General features: G+C 34.8%; 2 protein-coding genes across 2 annotated transcripts; one reads left to right on the top strand and one right to left on the bottom strand.

The window, feature by feature from the left end:
- Positions 1–8,635: 8,635 nt before the first annotated feature.
- On the bottom strand, positions 8,636–10,363 carry LOC121216140 (uncharacterized). The gene has a single exon (XM_041091451.1). The coding sequence runs from the start codon at positions 10,361–10,363 to the stop codon at positions 8,636–8,638; it is 1,728 nt and encodes a 575-aa protein (XP_040947385.1).
- Positions 10,364–16,133: 5,770 nt separating this feature from the next.
- Positions 16,134–18,445, top strand: LOC107898589 (eukaryotic translation initiation factor 4B3). The gene is made up of 2 exons (XM_016824092.2): positions 16,134–17,290; positions 18,199–18,445. The coding sequence occupies exons 1-2, from the start codon at positions 16,209–16,211 to the stop codon at positions 18,236–18,238; spliced, it is 1,122 nt and encodes a 373-aa protein (XP_016679581.1). The 5' UTR covers positions 16,134–16,208; the 3' UTR covers positions 18,239–18,445.
- Positions 18,446–19,355: the final 910 nt, after the last annotated feature.

Genomic DNA, 19,355 nt, shown 5'->3' with positions numbered 1-19,355 from the left:
TAAATATAATAGGTAAATAATACAAAAAATAAAATTAATAACTGAAATGAGATGTCCATAAGATTATTTACCAAAATGGTATGATTTTATTGGTGTTGCCTGTCAAATTGGCGGCACCGTACTAAAATATAATGATCTAAAGTATTTAGGGACCTGATATGCAAATTTACCATGTTGAGTGACTGCTGAAAAAAAAAGTGAAAAGTGCAGCTTGACAGTGTAGCGGCACCAAAGCTTAAATGTGGCTAATTGCCTTCTAAACCCTCCTTATTTATTATTTTATTTTTATTCCTCTTCAACTTACTACATTGTGTTTAACTACAAAAATAAGTTGAGGGCTTGTTTAAACACAATGTAGTGAGATGAATGGGAATAAAAATAAAATAATAAATAATGAGGGCTTAGAAGGCAATAGCCATATTTAAGCTTTGGTGCCGCCAAACTGTCAGGCGGCACCCTTTCACTCTTTTTTCAGCAGTCAATCAACATGGTAAATTTGCATATCAGGTCCCTGAATACTTTAGATCATTACATTTCAGTTCGGTGCCGCCAGTAAAACCATACTATTTTGGTAAATAATCTAATGGGCATGCCATTTCAGTTATTAATTTTATTTTTTGTATTATTTAGGTAAAAAAGTCAATATAATATATATCGGGAGGGATCTATTTACACTGTTGGATTTATCAATATAATTGCTATTACTATTTTAACGATGCAACCGTTAGATTTATTAATATGATTTTACTTGTCATGTATGTAACGGTTGAATTTTTTTATTTAAAACAAATATTTAAATTTTTTTAATTTACATCAAAATTGACATGTTTCCCTATATATGTACACACTTTGGATAACTTATAAGAAGACCAAAAAAAAGGTGTGTATAGCTCTATTAAAATCAAATTAACCAATCAAATTAAGTTAGTTTGATTAATTAAATTAACTATTGATTAATTTAGTTCAAAAACAGATAATTAATTGAACCAACGGATTAATTGAAATTAATAATATATATTATATTGCTATAAGTCTAATATTATATATAAACTCAATATTTATTATATATCTATAACTACAATATATATTACCCAAATGCGACTACTAAATTAAAATTTTCACAATTTTCTTTGGCATTAGAGTGAATTAAAAATTTCATTATCATTAATTGAATTTTCTTTTTTTGTACTTAAATTCTTCATTTCGGTATTTATTAATTTTTCGATTTAGGAGATAAACTTAGTTGTCTCACAATGTCATTATAGCATCAAATTAAAAAGAGTTCTTGCGACGTATAATTGGAAAACCGATATGATCCATAATTGCTGTATTCAGTCTATCGAATAACAAATTGACATGACAAATTGCATGAGTGGTTGGATTTGTCAAAGAAATTAATGATTGAGCTTAAACGACTCGCGCAATTATGGTCGTTGATTCTAGTCGAGTCCTTTTAGTTTTCAAGGCTGATAAGGAATTAAATTATGGGAGCTGATTTCAAGATTGTTCGTTTGGTAAGGGTTAATTGTTGGACTGTTCCTACAATTAATTTACATACAGACAGGCTGATGGTTTGAGGCTACAACTGACTTATTGATTGGAGGAAAAAATCTATTGTCCGGGATTAGTTCGAAATTGGAACCAAAATCAGCTCTGAAGCTAGACCATTGTCTTATCAATTTACTCAATTTAATTTCGTTTTACTTATTCTACCGCTTATTTATTTATTTTATTATAGCCAGATTTAATCCTTTTTTATTTATCGTACAAATTATCAGGCGTCGTAGACATGAAAACTGCCCATCACACATCCTAGACCCTACTTCTTATACTACTATTTTACATTCTGATTATAACCATAAAATTTTATCAGGGTGGCACCTCATTCAGACAAGGCATATGTTACCAGAGAAGCTCTCTCCTGGCTACGTAATCTAAATCTTGGCCGTGTTATAGTGGAATATCAACGCATGTTCTATAGACTACTCGATCGGTGGTGTTGATTTTGGGTCACCGAACACCGAACGCCGAACGGGTGCTATAAGCTATGTTTGTAATGTCATATTCAATTGTGGGGGAAAAAACCAGTTGCACACTTGGTAATTAAAACATTGGATATGGATAAGAACTAAACTAGTAATAAAGGACAAGTCAAGGGTAAACTTTTTATTTTCTTTTAAAAAACAAAATTTTCGCTAATTGAATTTTAACTCGATTGGTATGAACATTGTTGTCAATATAAGAGGATGTGAGTTCGAGTGCGCTGAAGCGCATTGATCTCCTATTTATGGGTTGGGGAGGGAGATTATTCAAAAAAAAAAAACTTTCTATATAATGTCATAAGTCTCTGTATTTTCTGTATTTTAATCTAAAAATTAAAGGGTTTCAATTATTGGAAATAAAAATACAGAGACTAAAATTTAAATTTGTGAAGACTATAAGGATCTATGACATATTTTACTAAATTGTTATTGTTATAGAATATTTTTTTTTTAAAGTTCAATTACTTTAATATTTTTTTTTAATCTCAATTTCTATAAAATTATGTTAAACTATAATAATTATTTTATTTTTATTACAATTTATTTATGTAACAACCTGATTTTCAGTGGTACCAAAAATAGTGGTTCGAGGCCACCAAATTCGGCAAGTAAGTTTGTAAATATTATTATTTAATATTTAAGAGTCAAATATAGTTTTAGAAAGGTTTTTGAATTAGTAATTTGTATTTTATAAAAAATTATTCGGTTAAGTGGTTTTAAAAATGAGGTATCTAGACCTCGTTTCTATTAAACCGAGCCGTAAATATTTTTATAAATATTTACAGAGTGTCATTAAGGTAGTATTAAAGTTTCGTTGAAAAATTTTAACATTTCGATAGTTAATTAATTAAAAAGAACTAAATTGAAAAGGTGTAAAACTTACTAATTATAATATTTAAGTAATTAAATGACTTGATTAATAAATGAGAGAGGACTTAAGAAGCAAATATGCCTAAATTTAATGGATGAGGCTGCATAATAAGAGAAAAATAATAAAATAAAGCCATGGGTGGCAAAATTGTAATTTCGGCAAAATTAAAAGGAAACAAATTAAATATAAAGATTTCTAGACATTTCTTTCCTCAATTCTCTTCCCAAAAACGCCATGGAAGAGAGCTTAAGTTAGGGCTTTTAATTTTGCTTCATGTAAGTTTAATTTTTACTCGATTATTGTAATTTTTATATTTTTGAGATTATTACAATTTAGTCCAATTAAATTTTATCTTTGTTTTTTATTTTGTTAAAGGTTTTGGATGTTGGCATTGATGAATATTATGATTCTTGATGTTAAATTATGAATTTGATATATTAGTTGTTATTTAAAAATATTTTGTTAAGTGATTTTGATGAATTTTTCGATTAAGGATTAAATTGTTGAAATAATAAAAATACAAGAGTTTGTTGTGAATTTATTGTAAAAATGGGCTGTATTTAATGCCATGAATATTTGTATAGCTTGAATTTGTATAAAAAATGGTTAATTTGCATGTTTTGAGTTTAGGGATTAAATTGAATAAAAGTAAAACTTTAGAGGTAATTTTGTAAAAATGTAAAAAAGACCAAATTGCATGAAATGGATTATTTTATTATATAAATTAATAAACTGAATGAAATTATTAATTTAGATCAAGATCGGGTGGAAAATATAGGAAAATAGAGAATTACCAAAATGCCCCTAAATCCTGGTATTTCTGCAATTTAGCCAAGTAAGTTCGTGTAACTAAATTGTCTATTTATATGTTTTAAATTGAATTTTATGTATTTGAAATGTATATGTGCCATGCATATAAAAACAATCACATATCCGATAAACCCGATAAATGTCAAGTCCCGTTTGAATAAATGAAATTCGATGGATACCAGATTTCCCGTATTTGTTGTGGTCCTGCATATGTTGCGGACACACCACAGTTCAAAAGAGTTTCCCTATATTAGCCCTCTCGAGCTTCCCGTTATATGGTTCTTATGAGCTTCTCGTTAATAGCTCTTCGGAGCATCCGGATCGGTTGTGATCCTGCATGTGTTGTGGGCACACCGCAGCTCTTATGAGCGTCCCGTTATATGGCTCTTCGTGAGCTTCCCGATTAAAGGCTCTTTGTGAGCTTCCTAATTAATGGCTATCCGGAGCTTCCCGTTAATGGCTCTTTTCTGAGCTACCCGTTATTGACTCGTATGAGCTTCATGAATATGACTCTTATGAGCTTCCCGTTATACAGCCCGGATAAGCTTCCAGTTACATGGCTCACATGAGCTTCCCGTTATATGGCTCGAGAGATGGCTTCCCAATTATGTGCTCTAAGGAGTACCCTTGAATATGAATTGACGAATTCCGAATTCTTACACTTCATGTGTACTACCCTTGTATCCATCGATATTTTAAATGATTCAACGGGTAAAGTTCTAATATGAGATAACATGAGTTTGAAATGAACTATTACCGATGTATACCTGAAATACATGGAAATGATATTTATTTGATATATTGAAACATAACATAGAAAATACATGTATATGAAACTTGCCTGATAATTATGTATATTTGATACGCCCCGGCCTCGGTGATGAGAGTCGAGTCGTTGATGTACCCGATCGTGAATTGGAGTAATATCAAGGTTTGTCGAAGATAGGTTAAGAAAGAAGGGATAAAGGCTCAAATTTAGTTCAAAAGGGGTTATGAAGTGTATTGAGGATGATAGGTGAATGAAAACCAAGTATTCAAGTTGAACCAACACAATATAAGTGTGTTAACCCGAGACTTATACTAATACTTAGGAAAGGTTAAATGTTGTATGGATGGAAAACGAATAAAATGGAACCTTGACCCACTATCAAAGATGATAGGAACCTCGGTATAACTTGAATGCCACACTTTGGATGCAAAGTGATAAGTTCGGATAAGAAGAATGGGTTGACGCCACAAGGGTTACTTGATAAGTCAAACGAGTCTTTGGAGAACAATGAGAGTTGTAAACAATCTCACAAAATGTAAAAAAACATTAATTCAAGGTTCTTCTCCTTACAATGAAATTTAACACATATTTATAGGCAAAACAAAAGGGTAGCCGAATGGGTAAAATTGGAAGCCAAATTCGGCCATGGTGCTTCCTCAATTTGTTCCTTAAATTATGCATGATGTTGGCCAAATGCTTCCTTAAATTCTTCCATGAATTATGCATGATGTTGGTCAAATGCTTCCTCAAATTCTTCCATGAATTATGCATGATGTTGGCCAAATGCTTCCTCAAATTTTTCCATGAATTATGCATGATGTTGGTCAAATGCTTCCTCAAATTCTTCCATGAATTATGCATGATGTTGGTCAAATGCTTCCTTAATTTGTTCCACAAATTATGCATGATGTTGTCCACCTCTTCTTTGCCGTCCATGTACATTGTCCTAGCAAATTCAACAAATTTACTTAGCTTAAATCTCACACATTAATTCGGCTGAACCAAGAAATATTTAACTAAGACTCAAATTAAACTTAACAGCAACTAAGACAATTTAATTAATTATTTCAAAAAAAAATGAATAAGCTAAAAACGAGCTTGTTAAAAATTAAGCTGGAAGAGCTTGAAGTAAAGTGCACGGTTTGCTCATCTTGCTGGTCCATGAGTTTTCAAGTAGACTGGCCACGGATTCACCCCAAACCCGATCAACCAAAGCTGAAATTGTGTCTTTAAACTTCTTAGCCCTAGCTCTGGTAATAGGTCCTTTAGGCAGCTCGAGGGAAACATCATTCGCATTTGATAACTCATGGGGCCCGATTGCATCATTCCCTCCCTCTTCGAGGCGATTTGTCCCCAAATCGCTACCTGCATCAAAGGGAGATAAATCAGCCACATTAAAGCTTGCGCTAATATTGTAATTACCTAGGAGATCAAGCTTGTAAGAGTTCTCATTAATTCGTTCCAACACTTGAAAGGGTCCGTCTCCTCTTGGCAACAGCTTTGACCTTCGTTGGGCCGGGAACCTTTCCTTCCTCATGTGAACCCAAACCCAATCTCCGGGTTCAAACACTATTTGCTTCCTTCCTTTGTTTGCAGCTCGCATATATTGTTCGGTTCGCACTTCAATGTTGGTTCTCACCTTTTGATGAAGTTGCTTCACATAATCGGCTTTTCGTTTTGCATCGGTATGAACAAGTTGATCACGGGGCAAAGGAAGCAAATCTAATGGAGTTAGAGGATTGAATCCATACACAACCTCAAATGGTGAATGTTTAGTAGCAGAATGGACGGATCTATTGTAAGCGAATTCCACATGCGGTAAACATTCCTCCCACGCTTTGAGATTCTTTTGAATAATTGCTCGTAATAAGGTTGATAGCACGTGATTCACAACCTCCGTTTGTCCATCCGTTTGGGGATGACAGGTTGTTGAAAACAACAGTTTCGTTCCTAGCTTTCCCCATAGAGACCTCCAAAAATGACTTAGGAACTTTGCGTCTCGATCGGATACGATGGTTTTTGGAATTCCGTGAAGTCGTACAACCTCCCTAAAGAACAAATTAGCAATATGAACGGCATCGTCAGTTTTAGAACAAGCTATAAAATGTGACATTTTGGAGAATCTATCTACAACAACAAAAATTGAATCCTTCCCCGTTTTAGTCCTTAGAAGTCCTAGGATAAAATCCATAGAAAGATCGACCCATGGTGCGTCAGGTATGGGCAACGGTTTGTAGAGCCCATGTGGATTAATCTTGGACTTGGCCTTCTTGCAAGTTATGCAGTGACTACAAATTTGTTCAACTTCTTTTCTCATTCCAGGCCAAAAGAAATGTTCTTGGAGGGTTGAAAACGTCTTAGCCACCCCAAAATGGCCCATGAGTCTACCACCATGTGCCTCGATCACCAACAATTTCCGTATTGAACTTTGCGGAATACAAAGCTTACCTTCGCGAAAAAGAAATCCATCAAACCTGTAAAACTTATCAACAGCTTTGTTTTCACAAGATTTATAAATATCACCAAAATTAACATCATCATTATACAATTCCTTCAAAAAGGCAAATCCGAGCAATTTTGAATCTAAATATGATAGCAAAGTATATCGTCGAGATAACGCGTCAGCCACAATGTTTTCCTTACCCTTTTTATATTTGATGAGGTAAGGAAAAGATTCTAAATACTCTACCCATTTGGCGTGTCGTTTATTTAATTTTGCTTGTCCCTTGATATGCTTCAATGCCTCATGATCCGAGTGTATGACAAACTCTTTTGGCCATAAGTAGTGCTGCCAAGTCTCGAGAGCTCGAATTAGAGCATACATTTCTTTGTCATACGTCGGATAGTTGAGAACGGATCCATTTAACTTCTCACTAAAGTATGCCACGGGCCTTCCATCTTGCATTAGAACGGCTCCAATTCCGACACCTGATGCATCACATTCAACTTCAAACATTTTAGCAAAATCAGGTAACACAAGTAAGGGAGCATTAGTTAAGCAAGGTTTAAGAGCAATGAAAGATTTTTCTTGTTCCTCATTCCAATAGAAGGCAGAAGACTTCTTGATCACACTAGTTAAAGGTGCTGCCAAGGTGCTAAAATTTGGAACAAATCGTCGATAGAAGCTTGCCAATTCGTGGAAGCTCCTCACTTGGCTAATGCTCGTGGGTCTAGGCCATTCTTGAATGGCTTTCACCTTTTCTTGATCAACCTCCAATCCTTCCGAGCTGACCACGAATCCTAAGAAAATAACCTTGTTAGTATAAAAAGTACATTTCTTAAGATTAGCAAACAAGGATTCTTTTCTAAGCACATCCAAAACAGATTTTAAATGCAACAAATGATCTTCTAAGGAATTGCTATAGATAAGTATATCATCAAAATAGACAACGCAAAATTTTTCAATAAAAGAACGAAGAACATGGTTCATCAACCGCAAGAAAGTGCTAGGCGCATTGGTAAGCCCGAATGGCATAACCAACCACTCGTAGAGTCCATGTTTCATCTTAAAAGCGGTTTTCCACTCGTCCCCCTCACGCATCCGAATTTGGTGGTATCCGCTCTTTAGATCAATTTTAGAAAATATTCGAGCACCACTCAATTCATCCAACATATCATCGAGTCGCGGTATCGGATGTCGATACTTAATAGTGATCTTATTTACCGCGCGACAATCTACGCACATACGCCATGTTCCATCCTTTTTTGGTACCAATAAAATCGGTACGGCGCAAGGACTAAGACTTTCTCGTATATATCCCTTCTCCATAAGTTCATTGACTTGTTTTTGCAATTCTTTGGTCTCTTCGAGATTTGTATGATAAGCTGGTCGATTGGGAATGGAGGCTCCGGGAATGAAATCAATTTGATGTTCTATTCTTTGAATGGGCGGTAACCCATTAGGAATGTCTTCCGGAAACACGTCCTCAAATTCCTGCAAAAGAGAAACAATCGAAGAGGGCAGATTTGGATCCAACTCGTTAGTATTCAAAAGAGTTTCCTTGTACATAAGTATAAGAACCGATTGCTGCATCAAATAAGACTTTCTAAAATCACTCTCTTTCGCAGAAACACTCATTTTCTTTTGCTCTTTTTCTTCTCTATTTTTTTGTTCAATCGATTTATTATTTTCTCTCACACTTTTCAAAAGTTTTTCTTTTTTTTCTCAGTGTGTTTTTCGCTTTCTTTTTCATTCTCTCGAAATTTTTCAAAAGACTCTCTTAACTTCAATTGGTCTTCATAAACCTGCCTCGGTGTTATCGGGACTAAGGTGACATTCTTGCCTTCAAACTTGAAAGTGTAGCGGTTTGTAAAACCATTATGAGTAGCTTTACGGTCGAATTGCCATGGACGACCCAATAACATATGACCAGCATGCATAGGTACTACGTCGCATAAAACTTTGTCGGAATATTTTCCGATAGTGAACGGCACCAAAACTTGCTTAGTTATCTTCAACTCCCCTCCATCATTAAGCCATTGAAGTTTGTAAGGTTGAGGGTGCTTAGTTGTTGGCAAGCCGAGTTTTTCAACCATTAAGGTGCTGGCCACATTTGTACAACTCCCGCCATCAACGATCAAGCTGCACACCTTGCCTTGGACATGGCAACGTGTATGGAAAATGTTCTCCCTTTGCTGTTCGTTTTCAACGCTTTGAAGACTAAGACTTCGTTTAATGACGAGGATTTCGCCATCAACAGCATATTCAAGTTCGTCTTCTTCTTCGGCGGCTTCATCGGGGTTTTCATCATCGTCTTCCTCCGATTCGATCTCTCCATTAGCCCGCAATATCATGTTAGTTCGGTTAGGGCATTGACTTGCAATATGGCCCCTCCCTAAACACTTGAAACACTTTATTTCTCGTGATCGATTCGGCATGACAACTTCTTTACCTTTGCTTGTTTCACCAACGGGTTTGCTCACCTTAGAAGACAAAGGGTGATCTTTAGTGCGATTAGAGAAGTCTTTCTTACCCGTGCCTTGGTTCCACCTTTGAAAATTATTAGTGCTAGGAAAGGTTCGGCTAGGTCCTTTTCTCTTCAATTGTTTTTCGACTTTGATGGCAACATGTACCATATCAACAACTTCAACATAGTGTTGAAGTTCCACCACGTTAGCTATGTCACGATTAAGGCCGGCTAAGAATCGAGCCATGGTTGCTTCACGATCTTCATCCACGTTTGCTCGAATCATGGCAATTTCCATTTCTTTGAAGTAGTCCTCCACACTTCGATTTCCTTGCGTAAGATTCTGCAATTTTTGATAAAGTTCACGATAATAGTAAGAGGGTATAAATCGCTTACGCATTACGTCTTTCATTTCGGTCCAAGATGAGATTGGCCGCTCCCCGTTCCTTCTTCGACTCGTTGTGAGTTGATCCCACCATACCATTGCGTAATCGGAGAACTCGATTGCCGCCAATTTCACCTTTTTGCTCTCCGAGTAGTTGTGACACTCGAAGATCACCTCTATTTTTCTCTCCCATTCTAGATAGGCTTCCGGATCAGATTTCCCATGAAAGGGAGGAATGGATAGTTTAATACCTTTTAAATCACCATCAACTTGGCCTCGATCTCTAGGACCCCTATTCCTTTGACCTCGTCGTCTTTCGTTTTGATCCAATGCTTGGTCACTTTCCTCCTCGCTTGGCTCGAAGGGATCATCCACAAAAGGTCTTGCTCCCCCTCGCTCCCTTCTCAGTCCTTGAGGGGTTCCTTCTCGTGTTGGCCCTCCTTCCACTCGATCTAGCCTCTCATTGATGGATTCAAGCTCGTTACGGAGCATTCGTTGAAATTCTCTTAAGAGGGCTTGTTGGCCTAAATCGGGAACTCCTTCTCTTCCCACCACGTTTTGCTCGGTATCTTGAGACATGATTATATACTAAAAGAAGAAATGTTAAAATAATAATAATAACAGAAAATTAAATACCTCACCACAAAATTCTCACCAATTCCTCACAAAGAAAATTTCACACAATTTGGCTTTTACTCCTCTCTAATGGTCTCACCAATCGCTCTTGCCTTTTACCACTCGATTTTCGCCTCTCGAAGTTCTCCGCAAACTAGATAGACGAATCAATACCGTTTGTCGTCGGCTTACAAAATTGAGTTGGCTTGGTGGGCAATGATGTCGGAAATTGTAGGCTATCAAACAAAACTTAAAATGAATTTCAATCACTTTTTTTTTAATTCCGAATTTTTTTTTGAATTTCTCTTTTTTTAATACCGAATACAAAAGAAGAAAGAAAAAATAATAAATTGGATAATTTTTTTTTTGAAAACGTGAAAATTCATTCAAAGGGGTATAAAGGAGTGTAGATTATGATTCAAAAAAAAAATTGTTGAAGGGTTTCCAGACTCTTTTTTTTTTACGGATCTTTCACGTTCTTTTTGTCCGCGCCTAGACCGTAGGCAAATTTTTTTTTTTGATTTTTTTTACAAAACCATAATATCAAAGATGATGATTCTTACTCCGATTCGGCTAGCTCTGATACCAGATGATACGCCCTGGCCTCGGTGATGAGAGTCGAGTCATTGATGTACCCGATCGTGAATTGGAGTAATATCAAGGTTTGTCGAAGATAGGTTAAGAAAGAAGGGATAAATGCTCAAATTTAGTTCAAAAGGGGTTATGAAGTGTATTGAGGATGATAGGTGAATGAAAACCAAGTATTCAAGTTGAACCAACACAATATAAGTGTGTTAACCCGGGACTTATACGAATACTTAGGAAAGGTTAAATGTTGTATGGATGGAAAACGAATAAAATGGAACCTTGACCCACTATCAAAGATGATAGGAACCTCGGTATAACTTGAACGCCACACTTTGGATGCAAAGTGATAAGTTCGGATAAGAAGAATGGGTTGACGCCACAAGGGTTACTTGATAAGTCAAACGAGTCTTTGGAGAACAATGAGAGTTGTAAACAATCTCACAAAATGTAAAAAACATTAATTCAAGGTTCTTCTCCTTACAATGAAATTTAACACATATTTATAGGCAAAACAAAAGGGTAGCCGAATGGGTAAAATTGGAAGCCAAATTCGGCCAGGGTGCTTCCTCAATTTGTTCCTTAAATTATGCATGATGTTGGCCAAATGCTTCCTTAAATTCTTCCATGAATTATGCATGATGTTGGTCAAATGCTTCCTCAAATTCTTCCATGAATTATGCATGATGTTGGCCAAATGCTTCCTCAAATTCTTCCATGAATTATGCATGATATTGGTCAAATGCTTCCTCAAATTCTTCCATGAATTATGCATGATGTTGGTCAAATGCTTCCTTAATTTGTTCCACAAATTATGCATGATGTTGTCCACCTCTTCTTTGCCGTCCATGTACATTGTCCTAGCAAATTCAACAAATTTACTTAGCTTAAATCTCACACATTAATTCGGCTGAACCAAGAAATATTTAACTAAGACTCAAATTAAACTTAACAGCAACTAAGACAATTTAATTAATTATTTCAAAAAAAAATGAATAAGCTAAAAACGAGCTTGTTAAAAATTAAGCTGGAAGAGCTTGAAGTAAAGTGCACGGTTTGCTCATCTTGCTGGTCCATGAGTTTTCAAGTAGACTGGCCACGGATTCACCCCAAACCCGATCAACCAAAGCTGAAATTGTGTCTTTAAACTTCTTAGCCCTAGCTCTGGTAATAGGTCCTTTAGGCAGCTCGAGGGAAACATCATTCGCATTTGATAACTCATGGGGCCCGATTGCATCAATATTCATGATTATGAACTGTTACCAGAATAAATATTCACGAAATTCATGAAAATGATGGTACATGAAATATTCATATAATGAAATGAATGATATATATTTATGAAGAAACGGCAAGAGAATGATATGTATCATGATATGTAAATATGTGACTATCTTTGTTTTGTTGATATAAGGAAATTATGTATGTTGAGATGGGTAATAAACTCAAATGTGACATGTCGAGAAAATAAGTTTAACAATGTTGAATTTATATGTAATATGTGCAATTACGCTAACCAGTGTTGTTGCTTGATGCTTAGGCAAGTGCCAAGCTATTGGTTGAATGGTAATATGTTTATTTATATGATGCATTGAATTGGTAAGTATTTAAGCGAAAATATGCTAGTGCTCATGAAATAGTGGTAAGGTTTAAATTATGCAATTTCTTATAAAATGACTTATCATGTGATTAATTCGAAAAAGGCTTTGGTTAAATGCTGGCCATGGTTGAATAATATGTTTATGACTTGTGTGTCATGCATATGGAATAAGTGTGGAAAGTAAAGAAATGCAAATGAAAATAAAGAAATTTGGAAGAGTTAAAGTTATATAAAATCCTACTAAGCTTGGGATAATATGTATAAGTGATGTTGTGGATTTATTCACCTTGTGAGTTGATGAATATAATTTCATGAATATTGTGGTATCAAAATTGGATTATTCTTGATATGTATAGATTTCATATTTGAAATGAATTAATATGATTAAAGATTACATGAGTTTACTAAGCATTCATTGCTTACGTATTTGTTTTTATTTACCTTACAGATTATGGGAAGCTCGAACTGGTTGGAAGCTTGTCGGAGTTATATCACATTATCCATTGGTTCTATTGGTAATTTTGGATGATTTGATTCTGATTATAATGGCATGTATAAGTTAATTTGGCCAATGTTGGCTTATTAATGTTTTGTTATATCTAGCCATAGGGATGACTTGTGATGAACATGTTTTGATGTGCATATAAGAGGCTATATCATGTTAGATGTGAGTGTTTGGTATAGTTGAATGATGATAATCTTATAGATTTGTTAATACTTAGTACAAGTATGCATACATGTGAATTTGGTCAATTTGATAAGTTTGAATACTAGAGTACATGTGATGATAATATATGTATAAAACTTGGATTTAGCTTGATTTGAATGCTATGATATAGACTGTTGATGTGTAAAAGTGTTGAGTTAGGTTGATGACAAATGGGGTGAGAAATGTGGCCTAAAAATGACCTAATTTCGTCCACTTGGGCAAAGGCATGGGTGTGTGTCTCAGTCGTGTGTGACACACGACCAGGTGACATGATCGTGTGTCCTCTGTATCTATTAAATTGAGCAAAACAGAATGTTCACACGACCTAGCAGACGAGCGTGTGGCTTGTCCGTGTGACCTAAGTCAGTAAGCACCTAATTTTGGACACAGATTGGGACACGGCCGTGTGTCCCTACTTCGAATATCCACATGGCCTGAGACACGGGCGTGTCTCTTGACCGTGTGAGACACACAGCCTGGTCACATGGGCGTGTGTCCTCCGCACCTTTGAAAAAATTTAAAAGTTTTTCGAAATTTTTTTTGAGTTTCCAATTTAGTCCCGATTTGTTTCTAATGTGTATTTTGGGACCTGAGGGCTCGTATAAAGGATAATATGTATGATTTTGATTGGTTTTTGACTTGAATGCTATATGCCATGAAATGTTTGCATTTTCTGTTTGTTTGATTTATAAACTCCGGTAATGCTCTGTAACCCCGGCGATGGATTCGGGTTAGATGTGTTACAATTTATTAATAAGTAAATTTTATATGTTGAAATAAATTTATATACTTGTCCATGGGTTGAGCCTTGACAAAATTTAGGTTCGTTTGATAGGCCCAGGCTCGACTTAGCCCAAAAAATGGGCTTAAAATTTTGCCCAAGCCTGACCCGAAAGTATGCAACAACTTGGCCTGACCCACCCATATTAAATTTTTATATGATTTTAAAAATATATATAATATATCAAAATCACTAAAAACATTAAAATAAATGTTTTTCCAATAAATTGAATTTTTAAAAATATATATATTTCACTAAATAACACTAAGATATGTGCAACTTAACAAGTAAATGTCTTTAAAATAGTAGCAAAATTAAAATAAAATAAGAGTTATACAACATTCAAACAATAATAACAAAATAGTAACAACATAATAGTGAAATGACAGAAGCCAGTGAGAAAGTAGTAAGAAAACAACAACAAAGTAGCAGAAAACAAGAAGAAAACAACATAACTTTTTGGTTTTGCAAAATCGAGTTGGGCCAGTAGTAAAAAGCCTTACTCGAAACTTGACCTGTTTATTATTATTATTTTTTAAAGCTATTTGGATTTTGGAATCCCATGAATATCTTGGTTATGTTTGGTTACGTTGTCCATAACGTTGCAAAGTTCAGACCTTTGGATTCAGCTTTAGTAATAAGCAGCTTTTTCAAAAGAGTGGCTTAGAACCAACTGCTATGACCTTTTTACCGAATCAGAATTTTCATTTTCATTGTTATTATTATATGATTAAAATTTAGGATTATTTTTAATTTCTCTTTAAAATTTCTAAAATTATGTTTATATCCATTAAATTAAACTAATACATTTATAAATATATAATTGAATATGTTTCCAAATAATTCAAAATTTATTTTTATCAACAATAAAATGATGTTAAATAAATAATTAAAAAATATTTAAATTAGTAGATCAAAGAGTAAACTGATCATTTCGATTAAAATTTTCATCTATTTCTATTGTTAAAAACCGATGTGATTGATAAAACAACCAAATAGTTACATGTGGTGTTCCATGTACCTTATTCTAATGTATATAGACTAATTTTTAACCGTAGAAATAAATTAAATTTAAAAAAAAACGATCAGTTTGCTCTTTAATCTAACATGCAAAGACTAATTACCCATTTTTTTAAGTAAATAGACATGATGCAATCCACCTCTTACCATAAAGGTTTCATAGTACTTTTATCGCAAAATACAGATAAACATATATGTATATATATTATTTTTGGTAAAATGATAATACCTAAATGGTTATTAAGTATACTATTTTTGAAAGATATAAGACTACCTTTATATCATTTATCAGATAAATATTAAAATTTGTAAATAAAATAATATATTTTATGTAAACAATTTTTTTAACTCAATGATAAGAGTATTATGTTGTGGATACGAAAGAGTTCGGATTCGATATCAAGTATCCTAAGTAATCAGTTCTCCTCTTCAATGATATAAAAAAAACATTTTATTTATATTTAGTTTATTATCTTTTATTAAATTAATAAAAAATTGATTATTTATCAAGTACTTCATATATTTATTGTCTATATATTTATTAAAATAAATTTAGATATAATAAATAAATTGATAAATTTTTACTAGTGACTCTTATAAGTTATAATATAGTTTTGGTAAAACTATCATAGAGGTCTTTGTGTTAGGAGTCAGATTGTATTTTATCCCTCCATTTAAAAATAAGTAAATTAGTCTATGCATGTTAGATTAAAGAGTAAATTGGTTATTTTTGTTAAAAATTTCATTTGCTTGTACGGTTAAAAACTAGCGTGATTAATAGTATAACCAAACAGTGACACATGCCGTGTTATGCTGAAGTACGATGACCCGTTTTTAACATTAAAAGTGGATGACTAGTTTGCTATTTGGTCTAAAATATAAGGATTAATTTTCTAATTTTTTTAATAGAGAAGATAAAATACAATCCAACTCTTAGTTGAGTATATTTTTTAAGTTAAAACTTCTTTTATTTATGAATTATTCTACACCGTCCGATGAAGGCCGATCATATCACTATATAAAAAAACCCTTCCCTCTCCTTTCGCTGCACAACTGAAAACGTAAGCTTCGAAACGGCGCCAAAGCACTAAAAAGGCAAAAGAAACAAAAGATCATGGCGGCAACTGTCTCGTCACCTTGGGGCAAAGCCGGCGCGTGGGCTCTAGACGCCGAAGAGCACGAAGCTGAACTCCAACAAGAACAGGAAAGCGGCGTAGATTCTTCGACCGGAAAGCTCGCCGATTTCCCTTCTTTATCCGCCGCCGCGGCCACCAAAACCAAGAAAAAGAAGGGCCAAACCGTATCTCTTGCTGAATTTACTCACGGTTCGGCTAAGCCGAGCGAGCCGACAGGGCGCACTCATGAGGACCTGCTCGTTCTACCGACCGGTCCTCGCCAGCGTTCCGCCGAGGAGCTCGATCGTAACCAGCTCGGCGGCGGTTTTAAATCGTACGGGTCGAACAGGTACAATTCTAACGGGGATGATTCGTCGAGCAATAGTAGATGGGGATCTTCTAGGGTTTCGAATAGAGATTCGAATAGAGAAATTGCTCCCTCACGCGCTGATGAGATCGATAATTGGGCGTCGGTTAAGAAATCGGCTCCTACCGGGAATGGATTCCGCGGTGGGTTTGAGAGGCGAGAGAGAGGTGAAGGAGGGTTTTTCGATTCTCAATCGAAAGCAGATGAAGTAGATAACTGGGCAGCTAGTAAGAGTAATAAAAGCCCTAATGGAGCACCGCCGCCTCGGAGATTTGGTGGGGGTTTTGAGAAAAGAAGCAGTTTCGATTCACTTCAATCCAGGGATTCCCCAAGGGATTTGGATAACTGGGGAAAGAAAAAGGAAGAGATCAACAGTGCTGGTGGTGGTGGGGTGAGGCCAAAGCTTGTGCTTCAACCACGTACGGTTCCCGTGATGGAGGAGTGTAAAAAGGACTCGACGGTGGCCAAGCCCAAAGGGGCAAATCCTTTCGGCCAGGCAAGGCCGAGAGAGGAGGTGTTGAAGGAAAAGGGGAAAGACTGGAAGGAGATCGATGAAAAGCTTGAAGCTATGAAGATTAAAGAGGCAGTAGCTGTTACAGAGAAAGAGAGAGGGGCAAAGGCAAGCTTCGGTAATGGCCATATCCCGGCTGACAAGAGCTGGAGGAAGAGTGAACCTGTTGAAGCTACAGCTGATGCTGATCATCAACCCCAAAGGTCTCTTCAATTAACTGGATTTTCATGCTTGGTTAATTTTAGAATATTGCTTTATTTGTTGCTTTTCTCATGTTGATTCACTATAAAGTGTTTATATATATGCTTGGTTCTTTAGAAACAGAATAGTAGTGTATGTGAATTCTTTTGCTTTCCACAATTGCATTATAGAACAAATTTCCTTATGCATATAGCAGTATTTGAATTCATTTAGGCTAGGGATTATAGGGAATGGAATAGAGGCTTTAATTAGCTAAAGAATAAATAGGGTTAAATCACTTTTTGGGGCCTGAACTCGGCAACTATTTCCACATTGGGGCTTAAACTAATTTTTGGTCCAAGTTAGCCCTGATATTATTCGGTCTCAATATGGGAACAATTGCCAAGTTCAGGGACTAACTTGGACAAAAGGAAAGTTCAAGTCCCAATGTGATAACAGTTAGTTTAGGCCTCAATTTGGGAATAATTACCAAGTTCAGGGACTAACTTGGACAAAAAAAGTTTAGGCCCCAATGTTGGAGTTGTTGTCAAATGTAGTAGTAATTGTCAAGTTTTGGCCCGATAGTGATTTAACTCGAACAATAAGTATGCATCTTTTCATCTCTCCTGCTCCTACCGTTTGACCACTGGCATACATGACAAAGTCCAAATTATGGAGAATGTGGTTTGCGCAAGAGTCCGAGAACTTCTTGTCTCAAAAGTCCCCTGTGTATGGAAGAGTTTGAGAACTTGGTAGTTATTTTACTTTATATTCACGAAGCATTAGAAATTAACTAAACGTTGCTTGGTTTCAACCTGGTGAAATACTATGCGTGTTAGATCCCTCTGTTGAGTTCTGCTTGAGTTGTTAATTGTGTGTCTCAGCAAAAAGACGTTGCTAATTGTGATCTTGTTTCCGTTATGAAATCCAGTGCTGAGGAATCGGAGAATGGCCATGTTGCAGAGAATTGAAGATAGACACTGACAAATGCGAAGCATAGGTCCATAGAAAGGGAGAAGAAGAGCTTCATTTGAACTTTTTTGGATGTCTTTCAGATGTTGAGTTTTAGATGAGACTTGTGTTTTTTTAATGTTTTGTTGTGATTGTTATTACTGTCAAATGCAGTATTTGAACAATTTTGATAGGCCTTGAATGAGTTGGCATTGGCTTTTGTTAAACATGGTCTTGTTTGTAGCAGTGTTTTTGTTATTTTTTTCATAGTTGCTCATTTTCTTAGAGTTTTATTATTAATTTTTTATTGTTAAAGTTTTGTGTTCATTCATTTGTGACCAAGAATTGTTTGTATCGGTGACCAATTAAACGGATACACGCGAACACGGACGCAATAACATAATACAAGTATGATTGTGATATGGCAATTTTTTGGGGGAGGATACATGCAAGTGTGATTATTGATTACTTAATACAAGCATGACATGATATAATACATTTATGTTTATTGATTACTTAATACAATGTCTAGGGTTTTAGTTTTGGTGTTAACATCTCTCTTCTTTAAATTGTATTGCAAAATCAATTTGCATGGATTTTATTTATTTAATAATGATTAAAATATGTTACAGGTTTTTGTACTTTGAATACTTTTAATTATTAATCTTATTGTTCTGTTTGTTAAATTTGTTGGTGTAATATTTTGAAATAAAAAAATATTAGTAGTTATGTAATTAAAAAATAATGTAACGAACTTAAATTTAACAAAATAATTTTAATAGTGTTAACAGTTGAATTTGAATTTCTGAAACATGAAAAATAGAAGGACTAAATGTAAATAAAGGTACAAGAATCAACATTTTGAAGAATACATCGACTTGTGACATATTTTAACTTATAATAATATTTAAGTGAAAGACTTTTTCGATCCATCTCAATTTTAACAGATCAATTTGATCCCTCTAAAAGGAATGGGAAATTTTGAAAGTGGGCAATTAGAGATCGTTTAATTACAATGTTAATATTTTATTATTATTATTATTATTATTATTATTATTATCAATTTTACATAAATTTGATTGACATAATAATAAATTTAGTTTCGATGTAAACGTTCTGTTGGTGGATGATTGTATG

Source organism: Gossypium hirsutum, chromosome D04 (genome assembly GCF_007990345.1).
Source record: "Gossypium hirsutum isolate 1008001.06 chromosome D04, Gossypium_hirsutum_v2.1, whole genome shotgun sequence".
NCBI lineage: Eukaryota > Viridiplantae > Streptophyta > Magnoliopsida > Malvales > Malvaceae > Gossypium > Gossypium hirsutum.
This window is presented reverse-complemented; position numbering and strand designations above follow the sequence as displayed.